Here is an 18,367-nt window from a genome sequence, read left to right as displayed (position 1 = left end):
CATGGTAGGTTAATTGAAAACTCTAAATTGCCCGTATGTGTGAATGTGAGTGCGTATGGTTGTTTGTTTCGATGTGCCCTGTAATTGGCTGGCAACCTGTTCAGGGTGTACCCCGCCTCCTGCCCTATGATAGCTGGGGTTGGCTCCAGCACTCCTGTGACCCTTGTGAGGATAAGTGGCTCAGAAAATGGATGGATGGAAGTCATAATGAATTCACATTTTAATTGTATTATTTATAATTACTTACCTAATGATATAATACAAATGAAAACAAAAATGTTAAATGTAGTTTTCATTTTTTAATGTATTTTATGTATTTATGTAAGTGTCATTTTAAATTGTAATATTTATAATAAAATACATTAACCAATCGTATGTGTACATTCATTCATTCATTAATTTTTCTTACCGCTTATCCTCGCTAGGGTCGAATGAAAACATTCTAATCAACTAATTTTAGAAAAAAATGTCTGGAATAATTTTACAAGACTTGATAGTGTAAATACTCAGTGGACCCGATTAGAGAACGGACGGGCCCTTATGTGGCCCTTTTCCACCACTGAGGTAGAACGTGAGGTAGAAAGTATTCTCCATTCGAAATCTTTTTAATTTGATTTATTTAACTCAATTTCATTGTACTTTTCAGCCCATTTTAAATTCTAACACGTTCACTTCTTTTAAAAAGCAGTTGTAAAAAAAAAAAAAAAAAAAAAAAACAACCGCAGCAGAACACAGCTTCTCTTACAGTGGACCGAATGAAGTGACCGCTCCTTTGGCTTGCATTTGCCATTTAGCTCCCACCTGGTTAATATGTACATACGTTATATATATTACGTTGTTGCCATGGAACAAGTGTCCATAGCATAGTCACAATTTTAATCATTTAGCAGAACACAGCTCGACCTCGGAGTTACATTCAAGAGTTGTGCTGAGGCTGCCACCAACTGCCCCTAAAAAACAGATAGCTTGCAGTGAACTTTTTTGGTCGGTAGGTGGCAGTGAGCTGCTATTGGAGTGCTTTGTGGACCTTGCCGCGGTCGTCTGCCGCCAGTTGCCTAGTGACGAAAAGTTCCACTGATGGTTTCCTGTCTTTTCAAAATCCCATCTCCCCATTACGCTAGTGTCCAACTTTTATCGAAGAAATTTTTTTGTCGGCTTTACATCTGCCGTATGGGTCAGGTTAACACGTATCCACGTTGGAGCAAATGTTGAGGAACTTCCGTGTTGTCCGGCCCGGTTATGAAGAGCCTTGAAGACCGATGGACAATTACATTTTTATCAGAGTGGTTGGGCAAGGGAGCTACGGGGAGGTGAACTTGGTGAAGCACAGAACAGACCGAAAACAGGTGAGATGCGTTCTTATTTGGAATCTTAAACTGTTATGGCAAGAAAGATTTGAACAATTGCTAAAAAGACCCTTTTGGGTACAACTAGCGTAGTGTGGCAGTTAGCCTTGAAGTGCTAAGTTTGTTTACGTGCAATGTGATTGAAGGTCATGGAGTCAAGTGAGCCTATTCACGTGACCAATATTAACTACAAGGCAAGCATTGTGAGCATCTGATAAAAGCGTAATTTAAAACTAATGCAGTAGCAGTAGAAATAAGAAAGAAATAGTGCAATGTAAGTCATTTTGGCAGCCTGACTGCTTCAAGCAGCAGCAACATTGCACCACATATTTTCTCTTCAACTAGTAATTCACCTTCAATAACATGTTCACGATTTTCCTCCTGCAGTGTTGTTTAAAATTTATAAATTATTTTACAGCCTTGAGGTTACAGACTGGTGACGTGCATACATTCTTACTAACAATCACTCACAATGAAGTGAATTTAGTATGACATAACTGAAGTGGGACAGCACATTGTGTTATTGGTTAGCAGAGCTGCCTCACAGTTTTGAGCTTTGTTATTCCAATCTTGGGTCAGGCCTATGTGGAGTTTCCATGTTCTCCCTCTGTTTGCGTGGGTTTTCCTCCCACACTCCAAAAATATAACAGACTGTACCATATTTTTCAGACTATAAAGTGCACCGGATTATAAAGCGCACTATCAACGAACCGGTCTATTTTCATACACAAGGCGGACCGGATTATAAGGCGCATTAAGCGAAACAAAACAGATAAGTCACTTATACGCACAGCATAGTATTATGTTGAAGCACAGTAAGTAGTACTCCGCGAGGCTCCTCACTACGGTAGCCGTAAATCTGGCTTCGTAGCTAACCCAAGTCACACTAAAACATTTTGACAGGTTTGTGTGCGCCGTGTACCACTTAAAATCGGTTCGAGATCAGTAAGCACACCCAGAATTCATACATAAGGCGCACCGGATTTTTTTAGAAAATTTAAGGATTTTAAGTGTGCTTATAGTCCGAAAAATACAGTAAGTTGTCCATAGGTGTTAATGTGAGCATGAATGGTTTGTCCATATGTGCCTTACGGTTGGCTCAAAGGTTGTAGTTCACCTGTAACCCTAATGAGGATAAACGGCATAGAAAATAGATGGATGGATAACGAAGACAACCATATATTTAATATATTTCATCAGGAAACAAATATCATAAAGCATCAATATGAAATATTGAATTCAATTCCAACAATTCCTACCCCACAGTATGTCATAAAAAAGCTCAATTTAACCACCTCCTCGAAACGGGAACGTCGAGCTGCAGAGCAGGAGGCGCAGCTTTTGTCCCAGCTGCGACATCCCAACATCGTAACATACAGGGAATCCTGGGAAGGAACAGACCTCCAACTTTACATAGTGATGGGCTTCTGTGAAGGCGGTGACCTCTATCACAGACTCAAACAGCAAAAGGGAGAGCTGCTACCAGAGAGGCAGGTGGTGGAGTGGTTTGTTCAGATTGCCATGGCACTCCAGGTATGTTGCATGTTCATGTGAAAGTCAAATCATGAACACAAAGCATTCCTCAAGTCACTTCCTCTGTGTTCGCTTTCAGTACCTTCATGAAAGGAACATTCTTCATCGGGACCTTAAAACACAGAATATCTTCCTGACAAAGACCAATATCATCAAAGTTGGGGACCTCGGCATCGCACGTGTATTGGAGAACCAGAATGATATGGCCAGCACACTTATCGGGACACCTTACTACATGAGTCCAGAGCTCTTCTCTAATAAACCCTACAATCACAAGGTATCACCTTTATCGCATCTTACTGTTTTCTCCTGGAAGGCTTGACAAGTGATATCTTTTCTTTTCCAGTCTGATGTATGGGCCCTGGGTTGCTGTGTGTATGAAATGTCTACACTAAAACACGCCTTCAATGCTAAGGATATGAACTCACTGGTCTATCGCATTGTAGAAGGAAGGGTTGGTTCCATTTTTATGTCTTATGTGTGCATAAGCACATCCTGAGCTCTTAAGCTTTAACTGTAGCACAATCTCTTATTACGTATAAATCTGCAGTGATGTATAACCTTTTCATTACTGGTTGCGTCCCTCAGCTCCCACAGATGCCAAGTAAGTACGACCCCCAGCTAGGAGAGCTAATCAAAAGCATGTTGTGTAAAAGGCCAGACGACAGGCCAGATGTCAAACTTATCCTGCGGCAACCTTACATCAAACGACAAATTGCCATGTTCCTGGAGGCCACCAAAGAGTAAGAAAGACAAACTAAACTTCTACATTTGTTTGTTCATAGTTTTGTTTTGTTTTAAGATATACATGTTCAATGTACTCATCACTTATTTTTTGTTAAAAGTTGATAATAACTTTTTCCTGCTGTGTTGCTTCTTCATCCATTTGTGTGTTGTTGTTGCGTAGAATAACTGCTAAGTCAAGAAAGAAAGTTTCTGGTGGCAGCAGGTACATCCAAAGCAACGATGTAGCCAATGTGGGGCAGCTTCAGCCAAAACCAAAGCCACTCCCTCCAAGTCCTCAGCTGGAACCCCTTCCCAGGTTGAAACAAGTAAGCGAATCTAGTACTAAACTATTAAACATGAGAAAAATAGCCCATTAGAAAGAAGTATGTGTCTTTTTAAAAAATATATATTTTTAAAATTATTATTATTTTTAATTAAACCTGTCCTGTTCAGCTGCATGGCCTTGCAGAATGGTGTATCTGTATGCTTTTGTGCTGGAACAGTTTTGCTGTGCAACAGGGGAGTTTGAAATACTCCCTGTGCTTATTTTTAAATTTTTTAATTAGTCTGACGTTTATTGAAAATGCAGCCAGACAGAAAAGGGTTTCAGGGGACAGACAGAGGGACAAGCGGACAAGGGGTGAAAACCACAACAGAACAATAGCGAGACAGTCTAGATATTTGAACAATCATTTGTAGATGGGGTGGGGACACACACATGGTGAGGACATGCAATAACTAACCAAGAGAACCAGATAAGAGAGGACAGAAAAGGGCAGGACAGGATGTGGGGGAAATGAGCAAGTTCAGTGCTACTGTTGAGTGGTGTGGTGGGATTCTTTTTTTAGTGTCTAAACACCTGTAAGAACCTGTGAGTTGATATGTTAGTATAACCTGTGTTGTTGTTAGTGATCCCAGCACAAGTAATTAAAAGTCTATAGTGTTTCTGTCAAATTTATTAGTGAATGAACACCATATCACATGCATTTTAGTCAACTGGTGTACGGAGTTGATGAGCCGGCACACAAGCCCCCCACCCTTCCGCGGCCCGACAACCGGGGGTGGGGGGGCTAATTTTCGGACCAACTCCGTAAAATATGATAATTTTCACGGCACAGCTGATAATCTCTCTCAGCACAGTAATGGTGTGGCTCAGGATGAGTGGATTTAGTTTTTATCTGTAACAAGTCAAATAAAAACATTTAGTTTTGCTCCAGGATGCACATTCCTATCATTTCTGTGAGAATCAAGCTACCACTTCAGCAATATGATTCAACAAATCCACAAGCACATGTTGAGTTGTAGGAGCATTTTTATAAGTATTTTGAAACACTGAAAAAATATTTGTTGATATTTTTTGGTGATTGTTTTATGTATATTCATTCGACAGAAAGACAAATCACAGCTCCTCAAAAATCTAAACGGTGTCACAGACTGTAACCCGCTTCAGATAAATCCACCGCCTAAGCCGTCCTCACCTGATGCTCTCAAAAGCAGCATCACATCCATGGCAAGCATCAGCAACATCCAAGTTGACATGTGTCCACAGCAGGATCCAGATGCGATAAAGAGGGCATTAGACGCACCTCAGTTAGCTGTGGCACAACACCAGGCTGATAAAAAGGAGCCCTCGCCCCCTTCTACACATGTTAAGCCCCCACTCAAGCCTGTATCAGCAGCTGGGAGGAGGGGAGTAGATGACAGAAAAGTATCAAATGGATTTTGTCCATTTCGGGACACCTTTTCAGTCTCTGAGAAAAAGGTGGCAGCTAATGATGACAAGGATGACACAATGGAGCTCCTTAAAGACGCTTACATGCCGAACAGTAAAGTAGAAATGAAGCAAGGAACAGATTTGGAGAAGAGATCTGCACACAGAATCACCTTAGACAAAGTAGAGGCGAACATAGAGTGTAAAAATTATTCCATGAATCCTGTCAACAGAGCTCAAACAGGACATGCAGACATACAAGTAAGTTCAGTTATCAATAGAGATGTATTTGGTTGTTTGTAGGAGTATATCCTCACACGTTTTGTTTCCTTTTTAGGATAATTTGGAGTCTACAGAAAAGCTGCTACAACCATTCTCTCCAACAGTTGTAAGAAAATTGTACTCTGAGCTCTGATAACTGCTAAGCTTTTGATGTACTCTACTGGAAAGTGATTGTTTCTGTTAAGGAACCTCCTGAAGAGAAGGTTCCCTTACAAATCAACTCCCGGAGTGTAACCAGTGCTCCATTTCTCACTGCCCAAGAACCTGCTGTCTCACTGGAGTACAGTGGGAGGGACATAAAACAAAAAGATTGTTATCAGCAAAAGGTAAACTAGTCAATTAATTCCTATCTAGAGTTACTTTATAAATACTTTTACATGGATATTTATCTCTTGTTTAGACTAAAGCAGCATCTCGCAGACCTTTGCCTCGAGGTCCTGTCGAACCATCATTAGAAGTGAGGAAAAGAAGCACAGAGAGCAAGAAAATGAATGAGAATGTCACATCTAAATCTTGTGGGGACGGATTATTTAATCTGCCAAAGGTACAAATTTTAACTCATTTACAGTCCTCTTCAAAAATATTGGAACGGCAAGGTCAATTCCTTTGTTTTTGTTGTATACTGAAGAAATTTGCGTTTCAGATCAAAAGATGAATGTGAGACACAAGTTCAGAATTCCAGCTTTTATTTCATGGTACTTAAATCGTGATGTGTTAAACAACTCAGGACAGAGCACCTTTTGTTTGAAGCCACCCACTTTTCAAGTGAGCAAAGGTATTGGAGCAGACATTATTAAATTAACTTAAATTGAATAACTTTAAGTATTTGGTGGCATAACCCTTACTTGCAATAACTGCATCAAGCCTGCGACCCATTGATCTCACCAGACTGTTGCATTCTTCATTTGATATGCTTTTCCAGGCCTTTACTGCAGCCTCCTTCAGTTCTTATTTGTTTCTGGGGGTTTCTCCCTTCAGTCTCCTCTTTAGGAGGTAAAATGCAGGTCCAGTGATTGACTTGGACAGTCTAAGACCTTCCACTTTTTCCCCCTGACGATGTCCTTTGTTGTGTTGGCAGTGTGTTTTGGGTCACTGTCTTGTTGCATGATGAAGCTTCTCTGATTAGTTTGAATGCAAAAATGCTTTTATAGACTTCAAAATTAATTCTGGTGCTACCATCATGACGAGTGAGCCCGTTCCAGAAGGAGCCATGCAATCCCAAGCCATGACATTACCTCCACCAGGCTTCACAGATGAGCTTGTGTGTTTTTGATCATAAGAGCCTTTCTTTCTCCATACTTTGGCTTTTCCATCACTTTGGTCAGGTTAATCTTGGTCTAATCAGTCCATAAAACTTTGTTCCACAACCTTTGTGGCTCATCTCTGTACTTCTTTGCAAAATCAAAATTGGCCTTCCGATTCTTTTGGCTGATGAGTGGTTTGCATCTTGTGGAATGGCCTCGATATTCTCTCAAAGTCTTCTTCGAACAGTGGATTGTGATATAGTCACCCCTGCCCTGTGGAGGTTGGTAGTTATGCCACTGACTGTTGTCTTTGGGTGTTTCTTCACAGCTCTCACAATGTTTCTGTCATCAACTGCTGTAGATACTGCTTGGCCGACCTGTTCGATGTCTGTTGCTCAGTACATTCAGGACATTCCAAATTATTGTATTGGCTATGCTGTGTTTGTGCAATAGCTCTGATCCATTTCCCCTCTTCTCTCAGCTTTAAAATGGTTTGCTTTTCTTCCATAGACTGCTCCCTGATCTTTATTTTTGCTTAACAGCAAATCCAGTTTTCACAGGTGAAACCCAAAGCCAAAAACAAGCACTATCTAATGTTTAAGCAATCAATATAAAAGGCTGCACTTGACCAACTAAAAACACCCATCAGTCACACGTTCCAATGCTTTTGCTCACTTGAAAAGTGGGTGGGTTCAAGCAAACGGTGTTCTCTCTCCTTAGTTAACACCTCTAGATGCAACTTTTATTTCATGGTATTTACATCTAGATGTGTTAAACAACGTAGGACAGAGCACCTTTTGTTTGAACCCGCCCACTTTTCATGTGAGCAAAAGTATTGGAATAAATGACTGATGGGTGTTTCTAGTTGCTCAGGTGTTGCCTTTTAGATTGATTGGTTAAACATTAGATAGTGCTTGTTTTTGGCTTTGGCCTTCACCTGTGAAAACAGCCTTTGCTGTTAAGCAAACATGAAAACCAGAGAGCTGTCTATGGGAGAAAAGCAAACAATTTTGAAGCTTAGAGAAGAGGGGAAATTGATCAGAACTATTGCGCAAACATTTGGGCATAGCCAATACAACAATTTGGAATGTCCTGAAAAATAAATTAACAAACATTATGAGAGCTGTGAAGAAACACCCAAAGAACAGTCTGATGAGACCAAGATTAACCTCTACCGAAGTGATGGTAAGGCCAAAGTATGGAGAAAAAAAGGATCTTCTCATGATCCAAAACACACAAGCTCATCTGTGAAGCATGATGGAGATAATGTTATGGCTTGAGCTTGCATGGCTGCTTCTGGAATGGGCTCACTAGTCTTTATTGATGATGTCATTCATGATGGTCGCAGCAGAATGAATTCTGAAGTCTACAAAACCATTTTGTCTGGCAATTTACAGAAAAATGCATCTAAACTAATCGGGAGAAGGTTCATCATGCAACCAGACAATCACCTAAAACAAACTGACAACACAAAAAAGGACTTCATCAGGGATAAAGTGGAAGGTCTTAGACTGGATAAGTCAATCATACCTTAACCCAATAGAGCATGCATTTTACCTCCTGCAGAGGGGACTGAAGAGGGGACTGAAGGGAGAACCCCCCAGAAACAAACAATAAAGGCCTGGAAAAGCATTTCAAATGAAGAATGCAACAGTCTGGTGAGATCAATGGGTCGCAGGCTAGATGCAGTTATTGCAAGTGAGGGTTATGCCAGCAAATATTAAATGTTAATCACTTTAAGTTATACATGCAAATCAGTCGCCTTTCAGAGAAATTCGACATTTTGAATTCCAAGTAGGCCATTTATGTGATTTGTATAGATCTAATGAGTTTTTCCTGGGAGGGCGGGGGGTCGCCACATTAGACTACATTTAGACCAGTGATTTCCAACCTTTATGGAGCCAAAGCACATATTTTACAATTGAAAAATCTCACGGCACACCTACAAACAAAAATGTCACAAAAACTGGATACATTAATTACTGTACTTCATGCCATCTAATAGAAGAGCATTTATTTGTTGTCTGTCACTATGCCTCACTGACATAAATAGATGAATAAAGATACATTATTTCTTGGAAATAAAATATTTCTTGAGCAATTAAGTAAAATTTGATAATTTCCCACGGCACACCTGAAGAGAGCTCATGGCACACTAATGTGCCCCGGCACACTGGTTGGGAATCACTGATTTAGACCAACAAAAACAATAGCTTTCATGTATTGTAGTATTTGTCTGGCACTGTCTGCCCAAATGTGGATATTTCAGCTCACTTATAACTTGAGAAAACAGCATGCAGTAAATTGCAGATTTACACACACACACACACACACACACACACACACACACACACACAGCAACATCAGAATATGCACGTTCACATTTTATTATGTTTTTTTAAAAAATTTTAATTAATGTTCATGTTGTTACTCACTATTTACTCAGTACTTGAGTAATTATTTCACTGTTTACTTTTTACTCTTAAGTAATTTTTTGGAGGACTTTTTACTTGAGTCACATTATTGTCAAGTAACAGTACTTTACCTGAGTACAATATGGCTACTCTACCTAGCTCTGGAGTGGACATCCTCTATTGCTACTCTTACATCTAAGCAACATTTTTTCTCATCAGATCAGCCAGTGTTGAATTTGTTGCACTGGTATTTTGTATTTTCGTGTTGAGGTGCTGCAGGTCGTGGCCCTGGTTGTGGTCCCAGCGGAACCGCGCAGCACACGTAACATCGGCGACAAGAGTTGATCTGCTTGTACATCTTGTATTAATTTCGAAACGCGCCTACAATTATCTAATTGGTTTACGGATGTTAATGTTAAATGTATTAAGCGACGGAGCGATGTTAGGAATTATGTCAACACTGAATGAACTAACTTCAAATTCAGAAATGGCCAATAATAACAGAAAAATATTGTACTGAATATTTTCCTGGAGAAGGCATTTGGGGTTAGCCTTTGAAGTTGGTAATAGTGAAAAATGAAGTGGAACAGACAATGATTTTAGTCAATTCTTCTCCAGAATGAGAGTGCTTAAAAAGGAGGATGCTATTCATGTGGCACAGCTTGAAGGAGGCATCAGGTGCAGGTGGAGATGGGCCTGGCTCAAGATGGAGGCCAGAACAAAAAGGCAAAGAAATTCGGCAAATTTAATTTTAATCTTAAATTTGTACATCAACATGTACTTGAACGGTGTAAATAGTTTTTTCTGCGTGAAGATATTTATGATTATTATTATTATTATTTGCCTTATTGTACTCTTCAAAGTCTTCCAGATTGCTTAATTTATGTTAAAATAAAATAAAAATCTCTGCGGGAGCCCAGGGGATCTGCCCCTTATCCCCCCCCTCACTTTTTTCATGCCTTTGGTGATTGCATGTCTAAAGTTAATGTCTGGGGAAAGAAAGTCTGTTGCAATTCTTTTGCTCACTTGAAAAGTGGATGGCTTCAAACAAAAGGTGCTGTGTCTTGAGTTGTTTAGCATATCTAGATGTAAATACCATGAAATAAGAGCTGGAATTCTGAACTTTTGTCTCATATTCATCTTTTGATCTGAAACCAAAATGTCTTTAGTATACAACAAAAACAAAGGAATTGACCCTGCTGTTCCAATACTTTTGCAGGGGACTGCAGTTACACAGTCCAGACACTGAGAACTTTTATAAAAACGGCCACATGGTGTTCTTATCTTATAGTGGCTGGCCAGAAGTGGTCAATATCACAGAAACTTAGAAAGACTCGGCAAGACACCGAATGTTTATTTATTCTCCAATATTTTTGCCTATTCAACTGCATTTTTATCTTAGTCTTTATTTTTCATTCTTTCTATAATGCAACTGGATGGCGGAATTTCCCTTGGGAATATTAAAGTATTTTTATCAATCGATCTCATACTAGAGCTATAGCAACAATTCCAAGTTTGCAAAGTAAATAATGCTCGGTTGTATTTTTCACTGTCAGGGATGTATTAATTCAAGAGTATGTTTATTACGGCGGTTGCAGTTGGCAGACGTGGAGAACCACACTGCATCATATTGTGAGCTACCAGTAGACAGCTTCTATTTTGCCGCCCAGATTATTGTTTTGATATACTGATTATTTATGTGGGCGGCACAGTAGATGAGTTGTTAAAAAAATAAAAAAGACATTTGAGAAGATTTTTAAAATGTATTTTTAATTTCTAATTTAAATTGCACGCGCGTGCATGTGCGCCAGGGTTGCGGCCCAGCCTCAGCCAGACTGCCTCCAACGGGCCCAAGGTAAATTGAGTTTGAGACCCCTGATCTAGACGCAACCTACACCAGTCTAGGGTGTTTCCCGCCTCTCTCCTGAAGTCAGTTGGGATAGGCAATAGCCCACCCGCAACACTCGTGGGGACAAGTTTTATAGAAGATGGATGGCTAAATAATTATGTCGTTTGATCCAGGCAATAAACTTAAATGTTACCATTCAGGAGCGCCCTCTATCTGCCAGAGAGAGAAGAAGACTGAGGCACTCCCAAGACACTGCCTGCCAATCAGGTACAATATTATTTTAGTCTTCCTTTTAAAGAACAACAAAATGAGAAGCTGTACTTACATTACAGGGCTTTTTCAATTGACAAAGTATGACACACTACATTCATCATTATTGAACTATGATAATTCCTCCTCCAGGTGCTGTAAGAGCATCTCATGATGTCACCGGTTCCAAGACCCAACACCAGAACACTCCAGTTTCCAACTCTGTGTCAGACTTTATTACTCAGACCAATAAGGTACAGACACACACTTACTGTTTCTCGTACTGTGAGGGTAATCATAAAACAAGAAATGACAAATGTCAAAACCTTGGTGTAATTCATTGAAGCGGGGAAAGGATGAAGATGAGTACAGCTCATCCACAAGCTCCACAGAGCATGCAGAGGGAGACTGCAGGGAAAGGTGAGGCAGTACAGCAGAGAAAGACCTCAATATAAGAGTTAGTTGACTTTTTTATTGTATTTTTTGTAAGTACAGTATTCACATTATACGATTGACACTGCGTGTGTGTTCTGTGCAGGAGAGCTGAAACCAAAGACATGCAGGATTTAGTCCACATGATGACCCAAACTTTGAGGATGGTTGATGGAAATGACGTGAATGAGGTGGACAAACATGAATTGGGTTGTACGTTGTTGCCAGAATTCAAACTTAACAAGAAGTACAGGGACACCCTGGTGCTCCACGGCAAGGCTCGACAGGAAGCAGAGAACTTGTCACTGGGAGAAATCCCAATAGGTCAGATATTACCCTCAAACTGTGCCATCGTTATCGTTGTGGTGTGTTTAACAATATTTTCCATTCATAAAGGCTCCACGTCGGGTCCAGCCAAGATCAGGAGGGCCATCGAGCTCCTGAGAACTGATGTAGTGAAGGGCCTGGGGGTCAAGCTCTTGGGCAAAGTCCTGGAAATCATGGAGGAGGAGGATGACGATAAACTAGAAGTATGTTTTTAGAAATGCTCCACATGATGTACATCAGGCCCACTTTGCCTGCATTTTTGTTTTTTCCAGTCTGCAAATTGAAAATCAATCAGAATGAAAAAATCTGAAAAGTGTTAGAGAACAATAACATACATTCCTTTTTCTCTCACTGCTGCAGTTGTGCCTTCGTCAGCAGATGGGTGATGAAAAGTATCACACGTATGGTGTGATGGTGAGACAACTGAAATTCTTTGAGGAGATTGCCTTCAAGGTTTAGAAAAATAATTGTAACAAAAAAACAATTGATGTACGGAAGCTTTCACCAGTGAGGCAAGTGCTATGGCAAGTGCCACTTCCTGTCTACATAAACATTCGAATTTATGCTTGTTGCTGCTATTGTTGCATCAACACCATGAGAAACAGTTCAATGTAAATACAGTGGGTACGGAAAGTATTCACTCCCTTAAATTTTTCGCTATTTGTTATATTGCAGCCATTTGCTAAAATCATTTGTTATTTTTTTTCCTCAATGTACACACAGCACCCCATATTGACAGAAAAAAGGAATTGTTTACATTTGTGCATAGTTATTCAAACAGAAAAACTGAAATATCACACAACCATAAGTACACAGACCCTTTCCTGTGACACTCATATATTTAACTCGGATGCTGTCCATTTCTTCTGCTTATCCTTGAGATGGTTCTACACCTTCATTGGAGTCCAGCTGTGTTTGATTATACTGATTGGACTTGACTAGGAAAGCCACACAACTGTCTATATAAGACCTTACAGCTCTCAGTGCATGTCAGAGCAAATGAGAATCATGAGGTCACTGCCTGATGAGCTCAGAGACAATTGTGGCAAGGCACAGATCTGGCCAAGGCTACAAATTAATTTCTGCTCCACTTAAGGTTCCTAAGAGCACAGTGGCCCCCATAATCCTGAAATGGAAGACTTTTGGGCTGATCATCACTCGTCCTAGAGCTGGCCGTCCGGGCAAACTGAGCAATTGGGGGAGAAGAGCCTTGGTTAGAGAGGTACAGAAGAACCAAAAGATCACTCTGGCTGAGCTCCAGAGATGTAGTCGGGAGAGGGGAGAAAGTTCTAGAAAGTCAACCATCACTGCAGCCCTCTACCAGTCGGGGCTTTATGGCAGAGTGGCCTGACGGAAGCCTCTCCTCAGTGCAAGACACATGAAAGCCCGCATGGAGTTTGCTAAAAAATACCTGAAGGACTCCAAGATGGTGAGAAATAAGCTTCTCTGGTCTGATGAGACCAAGATGAACTTTTTGGCTTTAATTCTAAGCGGTATGTGTGGAGAAAACCAGGCACTGCTCATCGCCTGTCCAATAGTCCCAACAGTGAAGCATGGTGCTGGCAGCATCATACTGTGGGTGTGTTTTTCAGCTGCAGGGACAGGACGACTGGTTGCAATCGAAGGAAAGATGAATGCTGCCAAGTACAGGACAAAAACCTTCTCCAGAGTGCTCAGAACCTCAGACTGGGCCGAAGGTTCACCTTAAAAAAAGACCATGACCCTAAGCACACAGCGAAAATAACGAAGGAGTGACTTCAGAACAACTCTGTGACTGTTCTTGAATGGCCCAGCCAGAGCCCTGACTTAAACCCAATAGAGCATCTCTGGAGAGACCTGAAAATGGCTGTCCACCAATGTTCACCATCCAACCTGACAGAACTGCAGAGGAGCTGCAAGGAGGAATGGCAGAGGATCCCCAAATCCTGGTGTGAAAAACTTGTTCCATCATTCCCAAAAAGACTCATGGCTGTATTAGCTGAAAAGGATGCTTCTACTAAAATACAGAACAAAGTGTCTGAATACTTTGTACTGTGTGATAGTTCAGGTTTTCTTTTCTAATAAATCTGCAAACATTTTAACAATTCTGTTTTTTTTCTGTCAATATGGGGTACTGTGTGTACATTAATGAGGGGAAAAATTGTATTTAAATGATTTTAGCAATTGGCTGCAATATAACAGAGTGAAAAAATTTAAGGGGGTCTGAATATTTTCCATACCCACTAACTGTATGACAATGTTTATATCCTTATGTTATAGTTTAGTATTTTTCACTATGTCTATGCAAACATCTTCCTTAAACATACCTTGCTGTAATGGAGTATTTAGTTTGTTAATTTATCATGAGAGCCAGAATATTGTTGAATATTTTACCTGTATTGCATCTTTTGAGGGGGATTATTTTCGTTTGTCTTATACACAATGTAGACATGTTGTATCATATAGATATGAACAATAAAATTATTTCTGATAAATCTTTGCCTAAAATATTTTGACTTTTTTCTTTTATGGTTCTTGTAGTGTTGCAATACAATAAAGGTAAAGACGAAAGCACTGGATGAGGGACACTTTGATACAGTTAAGCCCAGAAGGAGTGATGCAGTGATAACGATGCAATACCAGTATCGGCGCCCATACTGTACGTCTTCACTCCTACACCAATACCACTCTACCAACCCAACCCAACCTGACCGGTTGAATAGGAGCTTTGTCAGCCATGTAGAGATACTGTACTTTGAGGTAAACATTGCTGACAATACTTTGTTAGCCAACTGCAAATTATGCTCTGCAAAATGGATGATGAACTCTGGTGGCGACAGAGGCTTTGCCACCCTGTGAGTTGCAGCGATGGGCCATCCAGTGAGGTCCAAGATTCTCTAGCCCCGTTGCCAGCTCCACACTGCGCGGCTCCGGCCTAGCCAGCCCATCACAAAGCCGCAACAGAGCGGTACGTAGAGTAAACAGAAGTCTTCTATTTCTTTTTACTAATTTTATTTGTAGTTAACACAAGAGGTAACATGGCGTCTCAATTCCTACTTGTGAATCCACCAGACTACGCTCTTCATCTCTCATTTGTTCTATATCGACTTTATGTACTCCTTTTACATATTGCTCCTTAAGTGTTCAGACTAAGACACCATCATACCTGAAATGCCTTGTGCTACATGTGACATTTAAATAAAATGTGTGGCAAGACTGAGAAAAACATGCAGTTGGATGTTATGTCAGTAATGACAAGTTGTTACTCTAAAGAGTTATATATTTGAGTGAAACTTATGCTATGTTCAAGAGAAGTTAGACTTGTATTTGTGAACAATATTTGATTAAAACAAAACACATTTTCATCACAATTGGGCGACGTAATGGCATCAAATTTCGGTACTCTGTATCGGTGAGCACTCATATGCAAGTACTTGTACTGTCTCAAAAGTGGTATTGGTGCATCCCTATCCACATATATTTGGACTGTCTACATTATATTTCAGTGGATTTGAAAAACCCAACATTATTAATAGCTAGACTTTTAGCTTTAGCTTCCAGGACTCAACAATATATGGACAAAAACTAGAATAACTGTAAATGTGACCATAATGCTGCCTTAAGTCGAGTCTGTGGACATCACCAAATTGACTTTCTTCCCTGGAGACCTTCCCTTACTGCTTTTTTTGTGGGTCGTATACTCTGTTGGGCAGAGATTTGGCCACTAGACTGGCTATTTAGAAATATTTTATATCTTTTCCTGTACAGAGTAATTTCATATTAAAGGGTCATTATCCATCTGCACAATAAACCAGTGAGGTGTTTCTCTTGTGCCCACAGCATCAATAAACACCACTGAAGCTGTTCTATTAGCATCCTCATGTCATAATGCTGCCTCCGCTTAGTTTAACACATGATGTGGTAAGCTTTGGTTCATGAGCAGTTCTATGTAATTTCCCATCATTCTAATACATGTTGAAATTGGTTCAATTTGTCCAAATAAGGTAATAACAGAACATGGGAGGCTTTCGATGTTTTTTGGCATAGTCGCTGTTAGTTTGCACCTTGCTGTAAACCTGTGATTATTTTCAGGGGCAATGCGAGGGGAAGAAAAGTAAAGATTGTTGTGACTAGCACAAGGTATTTTCAATTAGCATTATTGTAGTGGTGGGGCCCAAAAGTGGTGCTGTTTTTTTTAATGGAGCCCGAAAATTGTTCTGCTGTTTATATTCATGAAGTCTTCCCTTCATTGCAGATTGAGATGTCCTAAAGCGTAGTCTTGAAAATAGCATTTGCTGCCCTGCATTATCAATGCCAATCATTGTCATTAACAAGCTATATGTCCCTCCCAAGCTTCATCTTCCTTTCGGATAGCTTAGTAAAATAAACCAAATGCAAACTTTCCAATTTTCATTGTACGCAAGCGTTTCTACATTGACATACAAGTGCCACTGTAAGCACATTGCACAGGGTGTGTGCCTTTATTATGCACTTTTCAAGCTCTTTGCAAAATTGCATGTTACGGTATTATTATTTTTTGGGGGGCGGGGGGTGCTGGTATCCAGAGCACTGTGTCATGGATGTCATGGTGTGCTCTATTCAAAAGTGACAACATATTGACAACATACACACTTTATTTGACACATGTATTTCAAACTGAAACACTATTGGTTTCTTTTAAAATTACATGTAGGCTGTGATATAAATCAAAAGGATTTCATAAGTGAAAGGATGTATCAGTAGCCAGATGACGAGGACTTATTTATGCTTCTTTTTCTTTAGACTCTCCTGAGGCTTTGGGTTTGACTCTGCACTGCTCTCTGGTATAACAGGTTGCCAAGGCAGGGGATTCCTTCTGTACATTGGCCATGGGGGCAGGGTCATCTTAAAACATAATAACATTAGATGTTAGAATATGCAAACATTAAATAACACCAGTATAAAATGGGAAGTAGCCTAAAAAACTCACAATGCATGAGACAACAAATCCTGCCAGGACTATGTATACAGTCCATCCAAATTGTTGAATGATTAGTCCATACACGAATCCAATCACCTAAAGAGACAAACCAACTGCATAAAGTGAACAATCACCTAAAGAGACAAACCCACTGCATAAAGTGAAACGTGGGATGATCAGTTGATATAGGTGCATAGTTACCGCAGAGATGAGGATTATCCCTTGGAAAATCTGTTCAGACAGTTTCTGGCCTTTATAATCCTGTAACAAACGAGAGGAATCAGCGTCACTATTTATTCAATCCCTTAACACTGAAGCAGGTGGCGAACCGCTCAAACATAGAACCGATTGTACCTATTACTGTAATTAAATAATTTAGAGGAGTCAGAGGAGCCACCGACTTGTACATATTGCATTAAAACCACATCCGATGAGATTGGTCATACTGTTTTTCTGAAAGCGATCATAACGTTCGCTAGCACCACAACAAGTAGCATCACGGGCATCGTTTCGCAAATACAAACAGGCTAGCTTGGACTGAATGTTACTGTGATAAAATAACATAAACTAGAGCAGATTTACCATATGCGTGGGGATTGATTTAAATATTGAAAGCATATTCCTTTCTTAGATTCTTACAGCCTCCTCAATAGAACTTCCGGCAAGAAAGGATACGTCACATCACAAAGGACCCATTTGAGGACCCTGCCATTTTATATGACGTCATACATTACGGTCGCACTATGAAGCTATGCCAGCTCACTGTCGCAGCCCAGAAAATCAACGTGCCTATGTGGCAGCCATGTTGGGAAGGTTGACGTTCCCCTCAAAGTCAATACATGGACATTGAAATTAAGTCGTAACTTGATCAATTCTTAACGGATTTTGACAAGATTTACTTTGTTTGTCAACACCAAAGCGTGATATCAATACAGAATATTTTTATCAATGGTAAAAAAAATTTGAAAGGTTATTCCCATTCCCTTGTGATTATATAGCGTTGCGTGCAACCGGAAGCAGCACAACGTGCCGACAATCCTTTGTCATTTGGTTTGCTTTTTATCCACACACATGGAATGCACTGACGACAGACCTGCCTACCTTAGCGTCACTAGGCACGCAACTCAATTGGGTTTGCGGTACCTACCGATTCATAACTGCGGTTGCATTGCAGTTGTAAGATACTTTTCCTGCCAATGTAAATATTAGTTACTACAGTACGGCTTACTTTGAATACTTTATGGGTGCTACTGAATATCTTAGTTCTCACAAAATAAATTCCAACTGTCTATGTACTATACTTGCGAATGTATAA

General features: G+C 40.1%; 2 protein-coding genes across 4 annotated transcripts; one reads left to right on the top strand and one right to left on the bottom strand.

Moving 5' to 3' along the window:
* The first annotated feature begins 1,057 nt into the window (after positions 1–1,057).
* On the top strand, positions 1,058–14,527 carry nek4 (NIMA-related kinase 4). Of its 3 annotated transcripts, none has more exons than XM_061687557.1 (16): positions 1,058–1,346; positions 2,613–2,879; positions 2,959–3,156; positions 3,226–3,333; positions 3,468–3,622; positions 3,787–3,931; positions 4,996–5,577; positions 5,654–5,704; positions 5,784–5,924; positions 5,999–6,142; positions 11,306–11,372; positions 11,508–11,608; positions 11,701–11,774; positions 11,893–12,110; positions 12,183–12,316; positions 12,474–14,527. In XM_061687557.1, the coding sequence occupies exons 1-16, from the start codon at positions 1,260–1,262 to the stop codon at positions 12,570–12,572; spliced, it is 2,571 nt and encodes an 856-aa protein (XP_061543541.1). In that variant the 5' UTR covers positions 1,058–1,259; the 3' UTR covers positions 12,573–14,527. The 3 variants fall into 3 exon arrangements, with proteins under 3 accessions (XP_061543541.1, XP_061543540.1, XP_061543542.1); XM_061687556.1 differs by having other exon boundaries at positions 11,279–11,372; XM_061687558.1 differs by lacking the exon at positions 4,996–5,577 and having other exon boundaries at positions 11,279–11,372.
* Positions 14,528–16,708: 2,181 nt separating this feature from the next.
* On the bottom strand, positions 16,709–17,746 carry spcs1 (signal peptidase complex subunit 1). Its single transcript, XM_061688302.1, has 4 exons — positions 17,635–17,746; positions 17,254–17,313; positions 17,062–17,148; positions 16,709–16,976 (listed from the first exon to the last, which is right to left on the bottom strand). Exons 1-4 carry the CDS (start codon positions 17,668–17,670, stop codon positions 16,851–16,853), a joined length of 309 nt encoding a protein of 102 aa, XP_061544286.1. The 5' UTR covers positions 17,671–17,746; the 3' UTR covers positions 16,709–16,850.
* Between the last annotated feature and the right edge of the window lie 621 nt (positions 17,747–18,367).

This window comes from Phycodurus eques, chromosome 10, assembly GCF_024500275.1.
Source record: "Phycodurus eques isolate BA_2022a chromosome 10, UOR_Pequ_1.1, whole genome shotgun sequence".
Taxonomy (NCBI): Eukaryota; Metazoa; Chordata; class Actinopteri; order Syngnathiformes; family Syngnathidae; genus Phycodurus; species Phycodurus eques.
The sequence above is the reverse complement of the archived record's forward strand: the minus strand, read 5'-3'. Positions and strand labels throughout refer to the sequence as shown.